Raw genomic sequence first — 19,506 nt, forward strand, 5'->3', positions numbered from 1 at the left:
AGAACGGCCGATAGCTTTTGCGTCACGCTCATTAAACTCAGCTGAGCGTAACTATGCCCAAATCGACAGGAAGCACTCAGCCTGGTATGGGGAGTGAAGCAATTCAACCATTACCTACACGGACAAAAATTTACCTTATTGACTGACCATCAACCCCTCATCTCCATATTCAACCCTAAAAAGGGTGTTCCCATTATGACAGCGCAAAGGCTACAGAGGTGGTCACTTTTTCTAGGGGCACACCAATACAACATAGAATACAAAGGATCAAAACAGCATGGGAATGCTGACAGTTTATCGCGCCTACCATTGCCAACGGTAGAAGAGGCACCTACAGTAGACCCAGTAGAGATGTTCCACTCTACCATAGTGGAATGTCTACCAGTAACAAATTCTGCCATCGAAAGGGAGACGAGAAATGACCCGACGCTCCCACGGGTCTACGAATTAACAGTGAAGGGATGGCCAGCACATGGCGAACCACTGTTGCCAGCATTCTCACAAAGAGAACAGCTGTCAGTGTGCCGAGGAACCTTGATGTGTGGATCCAGAGTGGTGATTCCACCCAAACTCCAGGATAAAGTGCTAAAGGAGCTTCACGAGGGGCATCTGGGTGGAGTGAAAATGAAGAACCTAGCTAGGGCGTTTGTATGGTGGCCAGGTATCGATGGAGACATCGAAGAAATGACCAAGAGCTGCCTAGGATGCCAGAAGGTCCAAACGCTCCACCACAGGCCCCTCTACATCCATGGGAGTGGCCCTCATCTCCCTGGCAAAGGGTGCACATCGACTTTGCTGGTCCATTTATGGACTCAATGTTCTTAATCGCGGTTGATGCACACTCCAAGTGGCCGGAGGTAATAAAGATGTCCTCCACCACCACGGAAAAAACCATCACAGTATTAAGGACCATATTTGCCAGGAGTGGGCTGCCGGAACAGATATGTTCTGATGATGGACCGCAATTTGTGTCCGAAGAATTCAGAAAGTTCTTAAAAAACAATGGGGTTAAGCACTACACGTCCGCCCCATATCATCCTGCCACCAATGGATTGGCTGAAAGGTTTGTCCAGACCTTCAAGGAGGCCATAAAGACCATGGATAATGAAGACATAAAACTTCAGCACAAGGTGGATAACTTCTTATTCGCATACAGGAATGCAACACATATGGTTACCAACCAAACTCCCGCCATGATGTTCTTCAATAGAAACCTAAGATGCCGGCTGGATTTGGTTAAGCCCAACATCAGAAGGGACGTGGAGAACCGGCAGTTTCAAGGCATGAATGAAAGGCCAACTGGAACCTTCCAGATAGGTCAACAAGTTTTGGCCGTGGACTACCGTACCGAGAAATGGCAGCCTGGAACTATCTGCACACGACTAGGACCACTGATGTATACCGTGGACATCGGAGAAAGCATAATAATGCACCATGCTGACCAAATCAGAAAGTCATCCGAAAAGGGACAACCTACACCACAACTCTATACGTCTAACGATGAAGTAGAGATACCCATATCTACCTCCGATCCGGTGATACTGGAACTCGATGAACCCGACACTGGCATTCAAGCCGAATCAGCTTTGCCAAAAGAACCTACTACACCACCAGAAACTACTACACCTCCGAGGCGTTATCCGGACCGAGTCAGGAAGCCTCCTGAGAGACTGACTTATAATTAATTAACTACAGCAATGTGTATATTATTTTTCTTATAACATGTAATTAATAATTACTTAAAATATGATGTACTGGTTAACTAAAAGGGGAGGAATTGTAGTGTATGTGCCTTTAAGAGCCCCAGGTGTGCTGTAATACCGGTAATGCCCACTCGGGCTATATAAGCATGTATATTGTTTATATCCATTAGAACCCCCCCCAGACTTTGCTTAGCAAACACCTATGAACCAACTCCTGTCTTCAGTATCTTTATCAACACACGAACACTACAATTGGTCTGCCATTTCTTTGTTCCCCAATATAAATTCCCCTGATTCTGTCTGCAAGGGACCTACGCTTGACTTCACCAATCTTTTTCTCTTCTCATAAAAAGCTTTTACAGTCAGTTTTTATGTTCCCTGCAAGCTTACTCTCAAGCAGAAAATGCTGGAAAAACTCAGCAGGCCAGGCAACATCCGTGGAGAGAGAAATAGAGTCAACGTTTCAGGTCGAAACCCTTCATCAGGACTGAAAAAGCACAGGAAATGAAACAGATTAAAAGGCTGGTTTCAGGGCTGGGAAATGGGGATGAAAGAACAAAAGAGAAGTGAAGAGACATTAAGAGGTATTCAAAACAAGACGAGATGGTGATAGGACTAGTGGAGACAAAAGACGGCTCTAGATTAGGTGTGAAATGCGCTGGCAGAATGAGAGACAGCTGCCATGTGGGAGAGAAAAAAAGGGGGAAGGGCCAAAACAAAGGTGTGGATAAAATATATATAAAAATGTAATAGGGGCCGAAGTTATTATCTGAAATTGCTGAACTCGATATTGAGTCCGGAAGGCTGTAAAGTGCCTAATCGGAAGACGAGGTGCTGTTCCTCGAGCTTACGCTGGGTTTCCGTGGAACAATGCAAGAGCCCGAGTACAGTGAGGTCTGAGTGGGAATGGGGCGGTGAATTAAAATGACAGGCGACCGGAAGCTCGGGGTTCCCCTTACGGATTGAATGGAGGTGTTCTGCAAAGCGGTCACCCAATCTGCGTTTGGTCTCCCCGATGTAGAGGAGATCACATCGTGAGCAGCGAATACAGTATACTAGATTGCAAGAAGTACAAGTAAATCGCTGATTCACCTGGAAGGGGTGTTTGGGGCCCTTAACACAGTTGCTGATTTACAAAGATCACCAGAGACGATCAACAGGGTTGAAAACTCCCATCACAACTGTGCCATTTTGGAGCAAAGTCAACTCCAAAGAAACCCGACTTACAACTGTACAACATGGTACTGAAGATGGGAAGAGTGCAAGAGATACATCAATACTAAAGTTACTGCTCGTATACAACTCAAAAATAAGCAAATACAAACTGCATGGAAGACTGAGGAGGAATTCATCTTTGTTCAACCAGATTTACACTTATCCAAGTTTTGCACGATAACGCTGTGTCATGAATCTTCCCATTCATGTTGAAATGACTCATGAGATAACACTGGGCGGCCAGCTGGTGGCGCTGTCCAAGGAGTATAAATACTCGGGCGTGGGCCCAGCTTGCTCAGGATGTTTTTGTAACCAGGAACTAGTGATGTAACTAGAACTCATGGTTGTGAAACAGTTGATTAAAGCCTTGTTTTATACTCAAACAAGTAATTAGTAGTTTTCTTATGTCACGCTGCATGCTACGCAATGGCAGAACAGGCTCGAGGGGTTGAATGGCCTACTCCTGTTCCTATGTAAAGCATTCAAGGTGTGGATAAACTTACATAAAGCTGGGATTGGCATAGAGAAATAGCACACAATTGAAACAATGGGGGAATATCCATTATGAATGGTGTTGACCAAGCCAGGGAAGAGACTGAAGGAGACTCAACATTTACCATGTCTCGTCACTGCAGAGCAAGAATTAATGGCCCGTAATTTCCGATCGGGGGCTTCCTGCGTGCGGAGGCCTCCTATTGGAAAAAAATCTACGCTCTTACCTGAGGGATCCCGAGGTCTGGACATTTCCACTCCTGGGCCTCTCCACAGTCGAAATGCGCAGGGCCCACATATCCCAGGGGCGCATGTGGTTTGCAAGCGTCCCTGAGATCATGTGGGCCAGGCCAGCCAATAGGAGAAGGGAATCTCCCTTCATACTTTTGACAAATAGACCTGTCAAATATATGAATGGAGATCACCCCAAAAAGACACAAACATTAAATAAATTTTAAAAAAAACATCATGTTTTTAAAATGAGTTAAAATGACGTTAAATATTTTAAACAATAATTCTTTTCCTCAAAAAATTAAATTTAAGTTTTTTTATGGGGCTAAAAATAAAACAACCTTTTTTAAAAGTATTTTAAAATTATAAATGAGTGAAAAAATATTATTTTTATAAACTTTTTTCAACTCTTATGCTGGTAAAAGCAGACCTTATGCTTTTACCAGGCGTAAGATTTCTAAGGGTTTTCTGCAGGCGGAGGTTCTGCAGAAACGGAACTCTCCCCCTGCAGAGGCCCTTCACCAGGGCAGGTGTCCGATCAGTCAAGAGCATTCTTGACGAACGGAAATACCGTTTTTTCAGCGCATGCCTGAAACCGGCATTTCCGATGTTCCTACGGGTGTGTACACAGCCCGTACACACCCCTGGGCATCGATAATACGGGCCAATAAAGCTAACAGAATGCTCGAGCTATATTGCTAAATCGCTCGAGTACAAAACAGGACAGGAGGTCGACTTATAATACAAGTCCTCCACAGGGCGCCTGAAAGTGCTACGCTTTCCCATAATGTGCCTGTTATAAAAGTAGCATATTCTCCAACTCACCAAGTGTACTGAAGTGAGAGGCCTGCTAGCATTAAATATAAAAAAAATCACCTGCAATATTATTTTTTCCTTCGAGCAATTAGGACAGTGGGTTCCCCCGAAAGTGCATCGACATTTGCAACAAGTTCCTCAACGCGCATAAGTTCGGAAACCACCGCTTTAAGAGTAGCTGCCTTGTGAATATTAGCTTATCGGAGAGAATATCCACAAATGGCCAATGAAGAGGCTCAGAGCGCAAAGACAAGTGTACAGGGAATTTCTGCCAGTGTTACTTTTACACAATGCTTCCTTCCCTTTGTTATTTCAAGGATGGAAAATAAACTGCAAAAGAAATCCTTCGTGCTTCCCTTTGCAATGTTCACCAACTGCAGCCAGAAATTCACTGATTGAGGAAATCACTCTGCTCAAAGTACAAATGTGATCACATGACTGGAAAAAAAATTAAGAAAATTCTCAGAAGAATAAAAAAAAAGTTTCTTGATAAAGCAGCAGCAGCAGTATTGGAGTATAAGACGACATCTATCCAAAGGTCCCTTTCCAAATATAGTTAGACCTATATAAAATGGGGAGTAGGGACTCGTCTGGTTCCTTTGTGTAGCACGATCATAAACATTACTAATGCAAAGTGAAGAGAAAGACTGAAAATATATTAAAATCTGAAACTGCTGGAAATACGCAACAGATCGTTCTACAGCCACGGAGAAAAAAACCAGATGTTTTGAACAGATCCTTTCTTCAGAAAAAAGACATGGTGTGATGTCATCGCTGTGCGCAGCGCCCCAACCGCAAACTTGACTCGCGCCCCCTGACCTACCACTGGACGCGATGTCTGACAGGGTCAGGGTGGCGCGTTTTTGCAGCCGGGGCGGCGCAAATTAAAGGGCAGGTGCCTGGTGGCCATTTTTTTTTTAGCTGCCTGCCAGCACCTGCCCCACCCCACCCATCTCCTGCGGGGTGTCGGCCGCGATCGGTCAGCTCGGCGCCCCGCTCCCCGGTGGTCCAGCAGGGTCCCGGTGCTGGGCCCCTCCCCTTTAATCAAGGGAGGGAGGCCCGCAGTACTGCGGCGCTATGTGCCGGCGCGTGTGGCGCTGCTGCACTTAGCGCCGTGATATTCAATAGGAGCGCCCCAAGAGGGATCAAGAGTCCTGCTTGTGCTGTGCTCCACCAGTGGATCATGAAATTTGCACGCTCTCAGCCCATGCAGTCATAGAACCAATCAATCAATCATATCGAATCAGAGAGCACAGATGGAGGCCATTCGGCCTGTCGTGCCCATGCCAACTATGAAAGAATGAGTTACCCAATCAGTCCCACTCCCCTGCTCTTTCCCCCAATCGTCCTGCAATCAGCCATGAAAATGAATGTGGTGAAAATTGCGGGATGGGAGTCCAGAAATTGGGGTTTTTATCCGAACGTCATTACGCTCGTAACCGGAGCAATTCTTTCCCCGCAGGTGAACAATCTTTCACTCGATGACAAAGTAAATCCTTCTTTTGCGAACCTATCTGCAACATTTTTAGCAGAATTGTATTCCTGATAGAAATACCGCTATCGAGAAATATATTTGTTTTGTTTTTTAAAAAAAGAGATCTTTTCTTACCTGCTAAAGATGCCACGTTCACAATAACTCCTCCTTTTCCACCAGTCTCTTTGCTCATGTATTCCAGAGCTATGTACGTTCCTCTTATCACCGAGGTCTGGCATTTAGAAAATACAATTTATTTTTAAATCCGTTTAAAAAAACTCAGTTTCCTGTCAATAAAGTTTAAATCTGGGTTAGGTAATAAGTGATGGGATTGATTCACACATCAACTAATCATACATATAAAAAAATTATATACTTTGTTCCCTAGCAGTGAACACATATTGCCTGCTGGAGCATATATTGGAAACTTGTGCGTATGATGTGCAGGATATTTCCCGAGCAGGGATGAGATACTTCCGCTATGGGGAAAGAATAGAGAAGTTTCTCAGAGCAGAGAAGGTTCGGGGAGATTTAAGAGGTGTTCGAAATTATGAGTGGTTTTGACAATAAAGAGAAACTGTTTCCACTGGTGGGTGGGTCGGTTATCAGAGGACACAGATTTAAGACAATTCGCAAAAAATCCAGTGGGGAGAATTTTTTTTAAAACTCAGCGAGTCGTGATGATCTGGAACACACTGCCTGAAAGGGTAGAGGAAGCGGATTCAATATTAATTTTCAAAAGGGAATTGGATATATACAATACTTGAAAAGGAAAAATTTGCAGGGCTACGGGGAAAGGGCAGGGGAGTGGGACCAATTGGACAGCTCTTTCAAAGAGCCAGCATAGCCACGATGGGCTGAAATGTTTCCAAATCCCTCCATGGCCTCGCCCCTCCCTATCTCTCTAATCTCCTTCAGCCCCAACCGCCACCCCCCACCTCCCGGCTCCCCGAGATATCTGTGCTCCTCTAATTCTGCCCTCTTGAGCTTCCCTGATTATAATTGCTCAACCATTGGTGGCCGTGCCTTCTGTTGCCTGGGTCCCTAAGCTCTGGAATTCCCTGCCTGAACCTCTCTGCCTCGCTACCTCTCTTTCCTCCTTTAAGAAGCTCCTTAAAACCTACCTCTTTGTCCAAGCTTTTGGTCACCTGCCCTAATTTCTCCTTATGTGGCTCGGTGGCAAATTTTGTGTCTTTTAACGCTCCTGTGAAGCACCTTGGGACGTTTTCTTACGTCAAAGGCGCCATATAAATACAAGTTGTTGTTGAAAAATTGTATGCAATGCGCATCTGATTTTCCGATATGCAGTGCGAGATCGCACTTGTACTTAATCGTAGGTTGGTATTGCTTTGAAATCGTTATTTTAGATCTTAACTGGGATTTCGGCCCAAACTATTCAGCTTACTTTGCTTCCCTAATTAGTTTAATCACGCTCTCGGTGATGTTTTCCTGTTTAGTTAAGAAGGCCTGTGCCTTTGGATCATTTCTACAGTGTCCGTGACCATAATCTTGCAGTCATACTACCATTTCTATGGAGGTGCCGAGCCATTACTGTTGAGTCAGGCTCCTATTTGACAACAGAACGCAGCAAGTGTGAGGCGCTCCACCCTTCTCATTCAGGGAGACCCTTCCCCCACACGGCTTGGACTGAACACTGCGCGGTGCACAACTCCAGTCAAACCAGGCTTCAAACTGGTTAGACCTCCTTGGTTGGGGGCTTTAGAAATTCATACAGAGTCTTCTTAATGTTTTGACAAAGCAGAGCCTGCATTCTCAAAACATCAAAAAGTTAACCGTCCGGGGTTGCAGCTCTTTCTCTGTGAGCAAGTGGGCACAGCCCTGACTCAGTGACCAGAATTCAGTACACAAGGCAATATAACAGAGGGTCACAGCCAAGCAATAAAACAGTGGCCCTACCAGCTATACAACAGGAATCCTATCAGCATTAACTCTGGACACAGATGTGTAATGAAATATAACCACAGCCTAAAGCAAATGTGGCAGCAAGAAAAAAAAAATCAATTAAGCATCGATTTCCAACTGAGAATAATTGGCTGATTCTAATTTCAAACTTTATTCCTAAATAAACCTATTGAGAAAGCACTCTAATTATCTTTAACATAGCACAGAGTGTAGCAAACATTAATTTAGTGAGCCTGTGCCAACAAAAAGATTGTTTTGAAATTCAACAGCACCTTGAATTAATTTATAACATGACTGAAATTTTCTCCAGATTATAAAACAGTAAAACGAGTCTCCATTTACACTTTACTGCCTTCCGGACTCAATATCGAGTTCAACAATTTCAGATCATAACCTCGGCCCCCATTACATTTTTATATATATTTTTTATCCACACCTTTGTTTTGGCCCTTCCCCTTTTTTTCTCTCCCACATGGCAGCTGTCTCTCATTCTGCCAGCGCATTTCACACCTAATCTAGAGCCGTCTTTTGGCTCCACTAGTCCTATCACCATCTCGTCTGGTTTTGAATACCTCTTAATGTCTCTTCACTTCTCTTTTGTTCTCTCATCCCCATTTCCCAGCCCCCAAACTGGCCTTTTAATCTGTTTCATTTCCTGTGGTTTTTTCAGTCCTGACGAAGGGTTTTGACCTGAAACGTTGACTCTATTTCTCTCTCCACGGATGTTGCCTGGCCTGCTGAGTTTTTCCAGCATTTTCTGTTATTTCTCCATTTATACTGGTTCCATCCCACCCCCCAGAAAGACCAATCCTGGAATATGCATATATCATATTAAAAGTGCAATTCTCCGCAGTTTATAAGCCAGTACGAGTAATTTGGAGTTAACGCGTGTGTCTTTGCAAGTAAGGAAGGGTTTCAGCTGTATAAACAAGAGATGATGATTAGTGTGTACTCAAGAGCTGTTGTTCCTTACCAAATTAACGTTGATTGTTCGTTCCCAGTCGTTCTCATTGTTTACTCCGGCATTGTTACACACTATATCCAAACTTCCAAAGTGATCAGCTGTCTTCCTGAAAGCCCCTAAACGCAGGACAGAATCATAAAACAGTACAGCACAGAAGGAGGCCATTTGGCCCATCAAGTCGGCACCGGCAATCCAGTTCGTCCCACTCCCCCGGCTCTTTTTCCCTGCAATGTTTTCGTCAATGATTTATCCAATTCGCTTTTGAAAGCTACTATTGAATCTGTATCCACCACCCTATCAGGCACTGCATTCCAAATCCGAACCATTCATTGTGTTAAACACTTTTTCCCTCATGTCGCCTCTCGTTTTTTTGCCAATCACCTTCAATCTGTGCCCTCTGGTTACCGACCCTTCAGCCATTGGAAACAGCTTATCGTTTATTTACTCTATCTAAAACCCTTCATGATTTTAAACACCTCTAGCAAATCGCCTCAACCTTCTCTGCTCCAAGGAGTTTGCTAGAAATTAATCTTTTTTTTTTTCCATATTTGAGAGTTTACATTTTTCGCACATGACTGCTTAATGCAGACTTCGCCGCTCATTATAAAAGTCATTGGGCAATTCAGCACAAGAAGAGGCCATTCTCCCCCCACACCGCACCACCCCACACCCACCATGTGCCTGTACTAGCTCCACTTATAGAACTGTTTAAAACCTACCAAGCTTTTGGTCACCTATGCTAACGTCTCCTTCTTTGGCGTGGTCTCAGTTTTTGTCCGATTTATGCTCCTATGAAGCGCCTTGGGACATGTTACTACATTAAAAAAGGTGCTATATAAATGCAAGCTGTTGCTGTTTATTTTAATCTCATATATTGCTCCCTTGCGCACTTTTAATATTTCGAGCCTTCATCTATATCCTTGGGGAATGCCGTCACTGGCCTAGCTTCAGTAGCTCTTCGCGGTGATGCATTCCCCATTCTAGTGATCTGTTGCGCAAAAAAACTTCTAACCTTTTACTGCTAATTATGTTAAATTTTTTAAAAATTGCCTACATAAACAACAGTCACGGCACTCTTTAAAATTAAAGTAATTTATTGTATAAAAAAAAAGACTTGCATTTATATAGCGCCTTTCACGACCACCGGACGTCCCAAAGCGCTTTGCAGCCAACTAACTACTTTTGAAGTGTAGTCACTGTTGTAATGTAGGAAACGCGGCAGCCAATTTGCGCACAGCAAGCTTTCACAAACAGCAATGTGATAATGACTCGATAGTCTGTTTTTGTGATCCTGATTGAGGTATAAATATTGGCAAGGACACCTTGAGACTTTTTGAAGTGATGAGATACTCTCCTGGAAACTACAGTGGTTGCCCTAACAGCTTAACACATTGGCATTAGTAAATAATTTTAAATGGGTTGTTAACACTAACGGAGGGAGTCATCTGATATGAAGATGCCAAGCGTTCATCAGATAACATGTCACCGTAATTTCTGGCTGATATAAATATACAAGTTAGGTGTGTGTGTATTTGACATTTGTCAAAGGACATATTATACGGTCCGTCTTGCTGCAATCATTAACCTGCACACAGTTGCAAATCCAACACACACTGCTGCAGATCATATTACAATACAGCATGCCTTTTCTTCTGCAAAATGTTTGTTGCCTCGGGCTACTTGAAATTACATCGAAATTCTTTATTACTATTACAAAAGACAAACCCTCGTTCTGAGTCACTTACGTTTCAACTGTTCCTCTGAACCCACGTCACATTTTATGAATAAACTGCAGGCAGCATCAAACTCCCCATCCAGTGCCTTCTTACAGGCTTCTCCAGCACTTCCATTCAAATCCACAAGAGCCACCTGGTTGGGGGGGGGGGGGGTGGAATGGTGAAGTCAGGAAGGGGGGAGAGAGAGAGAGAGGGAGAGAGGAGGAATGAAGACAGGAGAGGGGAGAGAGAGAGAGAGAGGAGGAATGAAGACAGGAGGGGGAGAAAGAGAGAGAGAGGAGGAATGAAGACAGGAGAGGGGAGAGAGAGAGAGAGGAGGAATGAAGACAGGAGAGGGAAGAAAGAAAGAGAGAGAGGAATGAAGACAGGAGGGGGAAGAAAGAAATAGAGACAGAGAGAGGAATGAAGACAGGAGGGGGAAGAGAGAGAGAGGAATGAAGACAGGAGGGGGAAGAAAGAAAGAGAGAGAGAGAGGAATGAAGACAGGAGGGGGAAGAGAGAGAGAGGAATGAAGACAGGAGAGGGGAAGAGAGAGAGGAGGAATGAAGACAGGCGAGGGGAAGAGAGAGAGGAGGAATGAAGACAGGCGAGGGGAAGAGAGGAGGAATGAAGACAGGCGAGGGGAAGAGAAAGAGGAGGAATGAAGACAGGCGAGGGGAAGAGAGGGAGAAGGAATGAAGACAAGAGAGGGGAAGAGAGGAGGAATGAAGACAAGAGAGGGGAAGAGAGAGAGGAGGAATGAAGACAAGAGAGGGGAAGAGAGAGAGGAGGAATGAAGACAGGCGAGGGGAAGAGAGGGAGAAGGAATGAAGACAAGAGAGGGGAAGAGAGGAGGAATGAAGACAAGAGAGGGGAAGAGAGAGAGGAGGAATGAAGACAAGAGAGGGGAAGAGAGAGAGAAGGAATGAAGACAGGGGAGGGGAAGAGAGAGAGAAGGAATGAAGACAGGGGAGGGGAAGAGAGAGAGGAGGAATGAAGACAAGAGAGGGGAAGAGAGAGAGAAGGAATGAAGACAGGTGAGGGGAAGAGAGAGAGAAGGAATGAAGACAGGTGAGGGGAAGAGAGAGAGGAGGAATGAAGACAGGCGAGGGGAAGAGAGGAGGAATGAAGACAGGTGAGGGGGAGAGAGGAGGAATGAAGACAGGCGAGGGGAAGAGAGAGGAGGAATGAAGACAGGCGAGGGGAAGAGAGAGGAGGAATGAAGACAGGCGAGAGGAAGAGAGAGAGGAGGAATGAAGACAGGAGAGGGGAAGAGAGAGAGGAGGAATGAAGACAAGAGAGGGGAAGAGAGAGAGGAGGAATGAAGACAGGAGAGGGGAAGAGAGAGAGGAGGAATGAAGACAGGCGAGGGGAAAAGAGAGAGGAGGAATGAAGACAAGAGAGGGGAAGAGAGAGGAGGAAAGAGAGAGAAGGAATGAAGACAGGAGAGGGGAAGAGAGAGAGGAGGAATGAAGACAAGAGAAGGGAAGAGAGAGAGGAGGAATGAAGACAAGAGAGGGGGAGAGAGGAGGAATGAAGACAGGCGAGGGGAAAAGAGAGAGGAGGAATGAAGACAAGAGAGGGGAAGAGAGAGAGGAGGAATGAAGACAGGCGAGGGGAAGAGAGAAGGAATGAAGACAGGAGAGGGGAAGAGAGAGAGGAGGAATGAAGACAAGAGAAGGGAAGAGAGAGAGGAGGAATGAAGACAAGAGAGGGGAAGAGAGAGAGGAGGAATGAAGACAGGAGAGGGGAAGAGAGAGGGGAGGAATGATGACAGGTGAGGGGAAGAGAGGAGGAATGAAGACAGGCGAGGGGAAGAGAGAGAGGAGGAATGAAGACAAGAGAGGGGAAAAGAGAGAGGAGGAATGAAGACAGGAGCGGGGAAGAGAGAGAGGAGGAATGAAGACAGGCGAGGGGAAGAGAGAGAGGAGGAATGAAGACAGGCGAGGGGAAGAGAGGAGGAATGAAGACAGGAGAGAGAGAAGGAATGAAGACGGGGAGGGGAAGAGAGAGAGAGGAATGAAGACAGGAGAGGGGAAGAGAGAGAGGAGGAATGAAGACAGGAGAGGGGAAGAGAGAGAGGAGGAATGAAGACAGGCGAGGGGAAAGAGAGAGGAAGAGAGAGAGGAGGAATGAAGACAGGCGAGGGGGAGAGAGAGAGAGAGAAGGAATGAAGACAGGAGAGGGGAAGAGAGAGAGGAGGAATGAAGACAAGAGAAGGGAAGAGAGAGAGGAGGAATGAAGACAAGAGAGGGGAAGAGAGAGAGGAGGAATGAAGACAGGAGAGGGGAAGAGAGAGAGGAGGAATGAAGACAGGTGAGGGGAAGAGAGAGGAGGAATGAAGACAGGCGAGGGGAAGAGAGAGGAGGAATGAAGACAGGCGAGGGGAAGAGAGAGGAGGAATGAAGACAGGCGAGGGGAAGAGAGAGGAGGAATGAAGACAGGCGAGGGGAAGAGAGAGGAGGAATGAAGACAGGAGAAGGGAAGAGAGAGAGGAGGAATGAAGACAGGTGAGGGGAGGAGAGAGGAGGAATGAAGACAGGAGAGAGAGAAGGAATGAAGACAGGGGGGAGAGAGAAGGAATGAAGACAGGAGAGGGGAAGAGAGAGAGGAGGAATGAAGACAGGTGAGAGAAAGGAGGCATGAAGACAGGAGAGGGGAAGAGAGAGAGAAGGAATGAAGACAGGTGAGGAGAGAGAGAGAGTGGACAGCGAGGGAGGGAGTGGGAAGAGAGGAGGGAGGAGAGCGAGTCGACAGGGAGGTGGTGGGAAGAGAGAGTAAAAGTCAATTAAATTAACAATGCAATAAGACTCAGCAGTTCACCCTGCGCCGTGCAGTCAGTTGCAGGTTGAAGCGAGCGGTCGTACCTTTACGCCGTGTTTCAGCAGAGCTTCAGAGAAGGATCTGCCGATCCCCTGCGCCGCTCCAGTCACCAGCGCCACTTTGCCAATGAGATCCATCTGAGTCCCCCGGGTGCTGCGATCCACTCACCGCCTGGGCTTTATGTAGGAGGAGGGCTGGCCGCTGGCTTGCTGTCGCTGTGAAGGGTGCAGTGACAATGTGCAAACTTCAGCAAGTTGTCTCTCTCTCTCTCTCTCGCACACACACTGTTTACTCTCTGGTGCTTCCCTCAATGTTTTCATCACGTGTGGTCAGAGTGTAGCAGCGATCAGTGCCAGACTGTAACTTACCGCCCCTTCTAGCACATTGCAGACCCCTCTAGCCTCCTCTAGGGGACCTGGACCCGATATGTGCACCTCCCCCATCTCTCTCTATGCGAGTCACTAGTGAGTTTGGTGTTCGAGTCTGTTTGCCTTTCCACCTTACAGCAAATTAACAAGCTACAATTATGTAATCGGAGTGAGCTCATCCACAACTTAAGTGAAAACAGCAGACTGTTAAGAAGCACAAATTGAAGCAACCACTTTGCAACATCAATGCTAGAGATGCCCTATTGCCAGACCCCTAGCCTCTGTAAATAAAGAAAGCGTCTAACCACGGCTCCTTGACATTCAATGGCATTACCATCACCGAATCCCCCACCATCAAAATCCTGGGTGGGGGGTCACCATTGACCAGAAACTTAACTGGACCAGCCACACAAATACTGTGGCAACAAGAGTGGGTCAGAGGCTGGGTATTCTGCGGCGAGTGTCTCACCTCCTGACTCCCTAAAGCCTTTCCAGCATCTACAAGGCACAAATCAGGAGTGTGATGGAATGCTTTCCACTTGCCTGGATGAGTGCAGCTCCAACAACACTCAAGAAGACTCGACACCATCTAAGAAAAAGCAGCCCGCTTGATTGGCACCCCATCCACCACCTTAAACATTCACTCCCTCCACCACCGACGCACCGTGGCTGCAGTGTGTAACATTTACAAGATGCACTGCAGCAACTCACCAAGGCTTCTTCGGCAGCACCTCGCAAACCCGTGACCTCTACCACCTAGAAGGACAAGGGCAGCAGGTTCATGGGAACACCACCACCTCCAAGTTCCCCTCCAAGTCACACACCATCCTGACCTGGAAGTATATCACCGTTCCTTCATCGTCGCTGGGTCAAAATCCTGGAACTCCCTCCCTAACAGCACTGTGGGAGTACCTTCACCACAGGGACTGCAGCGGTTCAAGAAGGCGGCTCACCACCACCTTCTCAAGGGCAACTAGGGATGGGCAATAAATGCTGGCCTTGCCAGCGACAGCCAGATCCCATGAACAGATATCTATACCGCCTTACACGACCTCAGGACGTCCCAAAGCACTTTACAGCTGATGAAGTACTTTTTGAAGTGTAGTCATTGTAGGGAAACACTGCAGCCAATTTGCGCACAGCAAGGTCCCACAAACAGCAATATGATAATGACCAGATAATCTGTTTTAGAGATGTTGCTTGAGGGATAATCCAAAAGGCAGCAGCTCCAACAGTGCAGCACTCCCTCAGTACTACATTGGCGTGTCAGCCTGGATTATATGCACAAGTCCCTGGAGAGGGATTGTGAATCCACAACCTTCTGATTCGGAGGCACAAGATCGACCACAGCTGACACATATCAAGGGAAGTGTCTCCAACCAACCTGCCCCTCACTTAAAAGCCCAGACACTTCTGCCACTCAACAATTCTGACAGCAACTGCATCTTCCAAGCCTCTCGCACTGCGTCAACATACTTGCCATTCCTTCCCCTTGTTCAGTATGCCTGACCCAGGTATGAAAGCTCAATGCAAACTAGAAACAGAATTCCTCCCTACCTAACAGCCCTGTGGGAGCACCTTCACACATGGACTACGGATGTAGTGGCGCTTCTTAGTTTCCAAACAGGCAGGCCACTGAGCTGTGGGGCCTTTAACAACGAGTAGACGCGTGTCGAAATAAAACGTTCCCAAACGTAGCTTTGTCTTTTAAACTGTTTACTATAACACTTAACAAACGGAATTACAAAGCAAACACGTATAAACAAACACGGTCAAAAACTGTACTGCTCCAAACCTCACAGCTTCTGCCTCTTTCACCACGTGCAGTTTAAACTGTAAAATGGCTGCACCCATGTGTGGCTTAGGGACTGTTCCATTGTGGCAAGAATGAAGGGGGTGTCGGACTATACTACTGGAGCAAGAAAATAGGGGGTTTCTTAATACAATAAGTCGGTCAGGTAAATTAACTGTATTATGCCATTTAGCCACTATTTTAAAGTATTTTCTTAAGCTTTTATGGCTCTTACATTCCGGCCCCTAATTGACTAGGCACGTGAAGCATATCAATTACTCAAACATTCTTAAGAGTCATAAACTAATGAGTTCAACATATTTACAATATAAATGTCCACTTTTTTCATTCAGGAACCTTTCACGCTACTTCTTGTAGCAGGCAGAGCTTTGTGATCGGTCTTTCCAGGGTCGTGTAACCGTCTGCAAACAATGCATTCAGAGAGTATTTTTCTTATTACGGAATTAGCTCCTGGAATCCAGTATCTTTGTCTTAGCTTCGCAAGCACGTGATTCCTCCCACTGTGTCCAATACTCTGGTGTATATGCTGAAGAATGAGAGTAGCAACCCGGAGGTCCTTAGAAAGGATAGCAGGATGCTTGGCCTCCTCTGGCATAGCAGATTTGTTTAGTCTCCCTCCCACCCTCAGTACTCCATCTTGCAGTGTAGGGTCCAGCTTGTAGATATGACTACCTTTCTTGATTGGAGTATTTCGCTGTAGAGCTTCGATTTCTTCTGGGTATCTTTGTCTTTGACTGAAGCGAACTATCTCCTTCTCAGCCTTGGCCAAATCCTCCACGGTCAATGAATTCTTGCCCAATGTGGTCTTGTGCTGATGCATGTACTGCTGTAGAAGCATTCTCTGCTTATCAGGGTTACTTTCAGACTGACTGATAGTGGCTCGGTACTCTTTTCTCTTACCGCTCAGGTGTAGCAGCAACTCTTTCAACCTTAGAAACCATGCAACTGCTTTCCTCAACTGGTGCCATCCTGAGAAATGGTTAACAAGCTTGTTCACTGTGTCGAGGTTCTCTTTCGTATTTATGAGATTTACTGTGACTGATCTCTTGACTTCGAAGTCGTCTTCAGCAATCTGACTTGGCATATCTGGTCTTTCTGGCCATGATCTCTCTGTTTCCAGCAGATAACTTGGGCCTTGTATCCAAGTTTCGCTCCTCGTGAAGTTTTCAGCCTTCAATCCCCGTGAGGCTTGATCTGCTGGGTTTAATGAGGTGTTTACATACCTCCATTGAGATGGTTGTGTAGCTTCTCTAATGGATGAGATTCTGTTTGCTACGAAGGTCTTGAAGCGTATCTTCTCATTCTCTATATACTTCAGCACCGTCGTGCTATCCGTCCAGAAGACAGATTCTTCTAATGGGAGCTGTAACTCTTTACGCATCACCTGGTCAACTTTAACTGCAACAACCGCTGCCGTCAATTCCAGTCTCGGGATGGTGACCTGCTTCAGCGGAGCCACCCTGGATTTCCCCATGAGGAAGGCACAATGTTTCTGGCCCTGTTGATTTGTCAGCAAGAGGTAAGTAGCCGTGCCATAGCCGTCCTCACTGGCGTCTGAGAAATGACGTAGTTGAGCTGTCCTTGTAACTCCAAAACTCGCGGGCTTGATGCATCTACTGACGTTGAAGCTAGAAAGTTGTTGCAGATCTGTCAGCCATCTGTGCCATCTCTGAGCTTGACCTTCTGGGATATCTTCATCCCATCCTCTCTTGTCTCTACACAGCTCTCGTAGCATCAGCTTCACCGGCAGAATGAGTGGTGCCAGGAATCCGAGAGGGTCGTAGATGGAACTGACCACGGAGAGAATCCCTCGTCTTGTGGATGGTCTTTCGTTCACCATTATCCTGAAGTTGAACGTGTCTGACTCGATGCACCATTGTACACCAAGAGCTTTCTCGATAGGAAGGACATCGTGGCTCAGGTCCAGATCTTTGACTTCAGTGGCTCTTTCCTTTTCTGGGATAGAAGCTAGAACTGCTCTGCTGTTGCTTATCCACTTAGTCAGATGGAATCCTCCATTCGAACACAGAGTTCTAAGGTCTCTTGACAGTGCGATGGCATCGTCTTCTGTTGACACGGACTTCAGACAGTCATCGACATAAAAGTTTCTGAAGATTGTCTCCACAGCCTCTGATGGTGCTTTGCCTTTGCCATCTTCTGCAGTTTTTCTGAGAGCGTAGCTTGCACAGCTGGGAGATGATGTGGCTCCAAACAAGTGTACGGCCATTCTACATTCCACCATCGCTTGACTAACGTCGCCATCTGGCCACCAAAGGAAACGCAGAAGATCAGCATCTTCATCAGGGATTCTGACTTGGTAGAACATTGATTCTATGTCTGCCATCATGGCAACGAGCTCTTGTCTAAACCTAGTCAAGACGCCAATGAGGGTATTAGTAAGATCAGGACCTTGAAGCAGCTGGTCATTCAGTGAAGTTCCTCTGAATGAGGCGGCGCAGTCAAACACTACACGGATCTTTTTCTTCTTTGGGTGATACACCCCGTGATGAGGAATGTACCAGACCCTTCCATCGTCTCTGTTCAACTGTTCTTCGGGCACTTTTACAGCATAGCCTTTCGCTATGATGTTTCTCATGAAGTCTTTGTAGTCTTCGTGAAAGTCAGGGTTCTTGTTCAGCTTTCTCTTTAGACTGATGGCGCGTTGCTCTGCTATGCAGCGATTGTTCGGCATCTTCGCGGTCTGTCTTCTCAGTGGCAAACCAATGTGATAGTGGCCATCAATGAACTGTGTAGACCTTGTCATCAAATCCATGAACTGATGGTCTTCTTGTGACATCTCTGTCTTTTCCTCACAGCTGCGTTCTGAGAAGTCTGCGTTGAACTGCTGTATCAACAGCTCTTCAATGCTTGCGATAGAGATGCGATTAACTGTGACATTTTGTCGTTCCTCCTTGTTCGACTTGTTGCCATCATCTCCCCTTACCGGTCCATTGACTACCCATCCAAGGGCTGTCCTGACGGCATAGGGTCCGTCATCCTTGCTGTTTATCACCTGCCATGGCTCCATAGTTTTGTAGGCATTGGTTCCAATTAATAGGCCAATTTCTGCTTCAATGTATGGGAGACGCACCTTTTCTAGGTAAGGCCATCTATCCACATCCTTCTGCAGGGCTAGGTTCCCTATTCTAACAGGAATCTCCCTCTGTGTGAAAACATTAGGCAGGTCTATGAAGTCCTTCTCTTCAAGTCCACACACTTCTAGGTCTGACAGGATATAACTTTGCATTGCCTTCTCATGACCCATGGTGCGTAATAGGATTTCTGTTCTTCTGCCTCTAACGTTCAGCTGTCGCATGAGTGATTCTGTGCAGAACGTTGCTGAACTACCTGGATCCATGAAGGCGTAAGTCTCCACAACCTTCTCACTCCTCTTAGACTTGATCCTTACTGGTACGATGGCAAGAATACAATCACTGTCACCGGCCCCAGTAAGTCCGCAAGTCTCTGGTTCTAGCGACACCAGAGCACTTGAAACAACCGTCTCGTCGGTATTGTTTTCTTCACTCTTCTTAGCGACTTGTTCTTCTTTATGGATATGCAGCAGACTGGGATGTTTCCGAGTGCACTCTCTGCATGTTGTTCTTTGCTTACAGTTTCTACTCAGGTGCCCCTGAGAGAGACATCCAAAACATAGGCCGTTGCACTTCAGGAATTCGATTCTGTCCTTATGTGGCTGTGCTTTGATGTCGCTGCAGAAATCCAATGTATGATTCTTCTGGCAGAATAGGCATGGCTTCTGAAAGGCATCAGCAGACGTCCCTGTGCTGCTCCTTTTGGTAGAGGAGTTCTGGGGCCTTTCTTCCTCGGCCTGAGTGACGATAGTTGCAAAGCTGCTTCCCCTGGAACCACCTTTCCTGAGAGTCTTTGATTCAACAGGCTTGGCTTTCACTCTTCCATCAGTAGTCGGGCTGACATCCTGGATGTTTCCAAACAATGGGTCCCTAGCAA

The 19,506-nt window shown here is 46.3% G+C and overlaps 1 protein-coding gene across 3 annotated transcripts in view; it reads right to left on the bottom strand.

Annotated features, from left to right (window-relative positions):
- The window catches only part of hpgd (15-hydroxyprostaglandin dehydrogenase), a 78,254-nt gene extending 62,702 nt beyond the window's left edge, over positions 1-15,552 (bottom strand). Inside the window, exons 1-5 of one of the 3 annotated variants that reach the window (XM_085977743.1) lie at positions 15,520-15,552; positions 13,401-13,571; positions 10,564-10,687; positions 8,828-8,934; positions 6,067-6,163 (exon numbers count right to left, since the gene is read on the bottom strand). In XM_085977743.1, coding sequence (XP_085833869.1) covers positions 6,067-6,163; positions 8,828-8,934; positions 10,564-10,687; positions 13,401-13,493 — 421 coding nt within the window. In that variant the 5' untranslated portion in view covers positions 13,494-13,571; positions 15,520-15,552. Of the gene's footprint in view, positions 1-6,066; positions 6,164-8,827; positions 8,935-10,563; positions 10,688-13,400; positions 13,824-15,281; positions 15,387-15,519 lie in introns of those variants that run through there. The other 2 variants (XM_085977737.1, XM_085977735.1) reach the window with 2 other exon arrangements.
- Positions 15,553-19,506: the final 3,954 nt, after the last annotated feature.

This window comes from Somniosus microcephalus, chromosome 1 (assembly GCF_052327205.1).
Source record: "Somniosus microcephalus isolate GS21.2 chromosome 1, FLI_Smic_1.0, whole genome shotgun sequence".
NCBI lineage: Eukaryota > Metazoa > Chordata > Chondrichthyes > Squaliformes > Somniosidae > Somniosus > Somniosus microcephalus.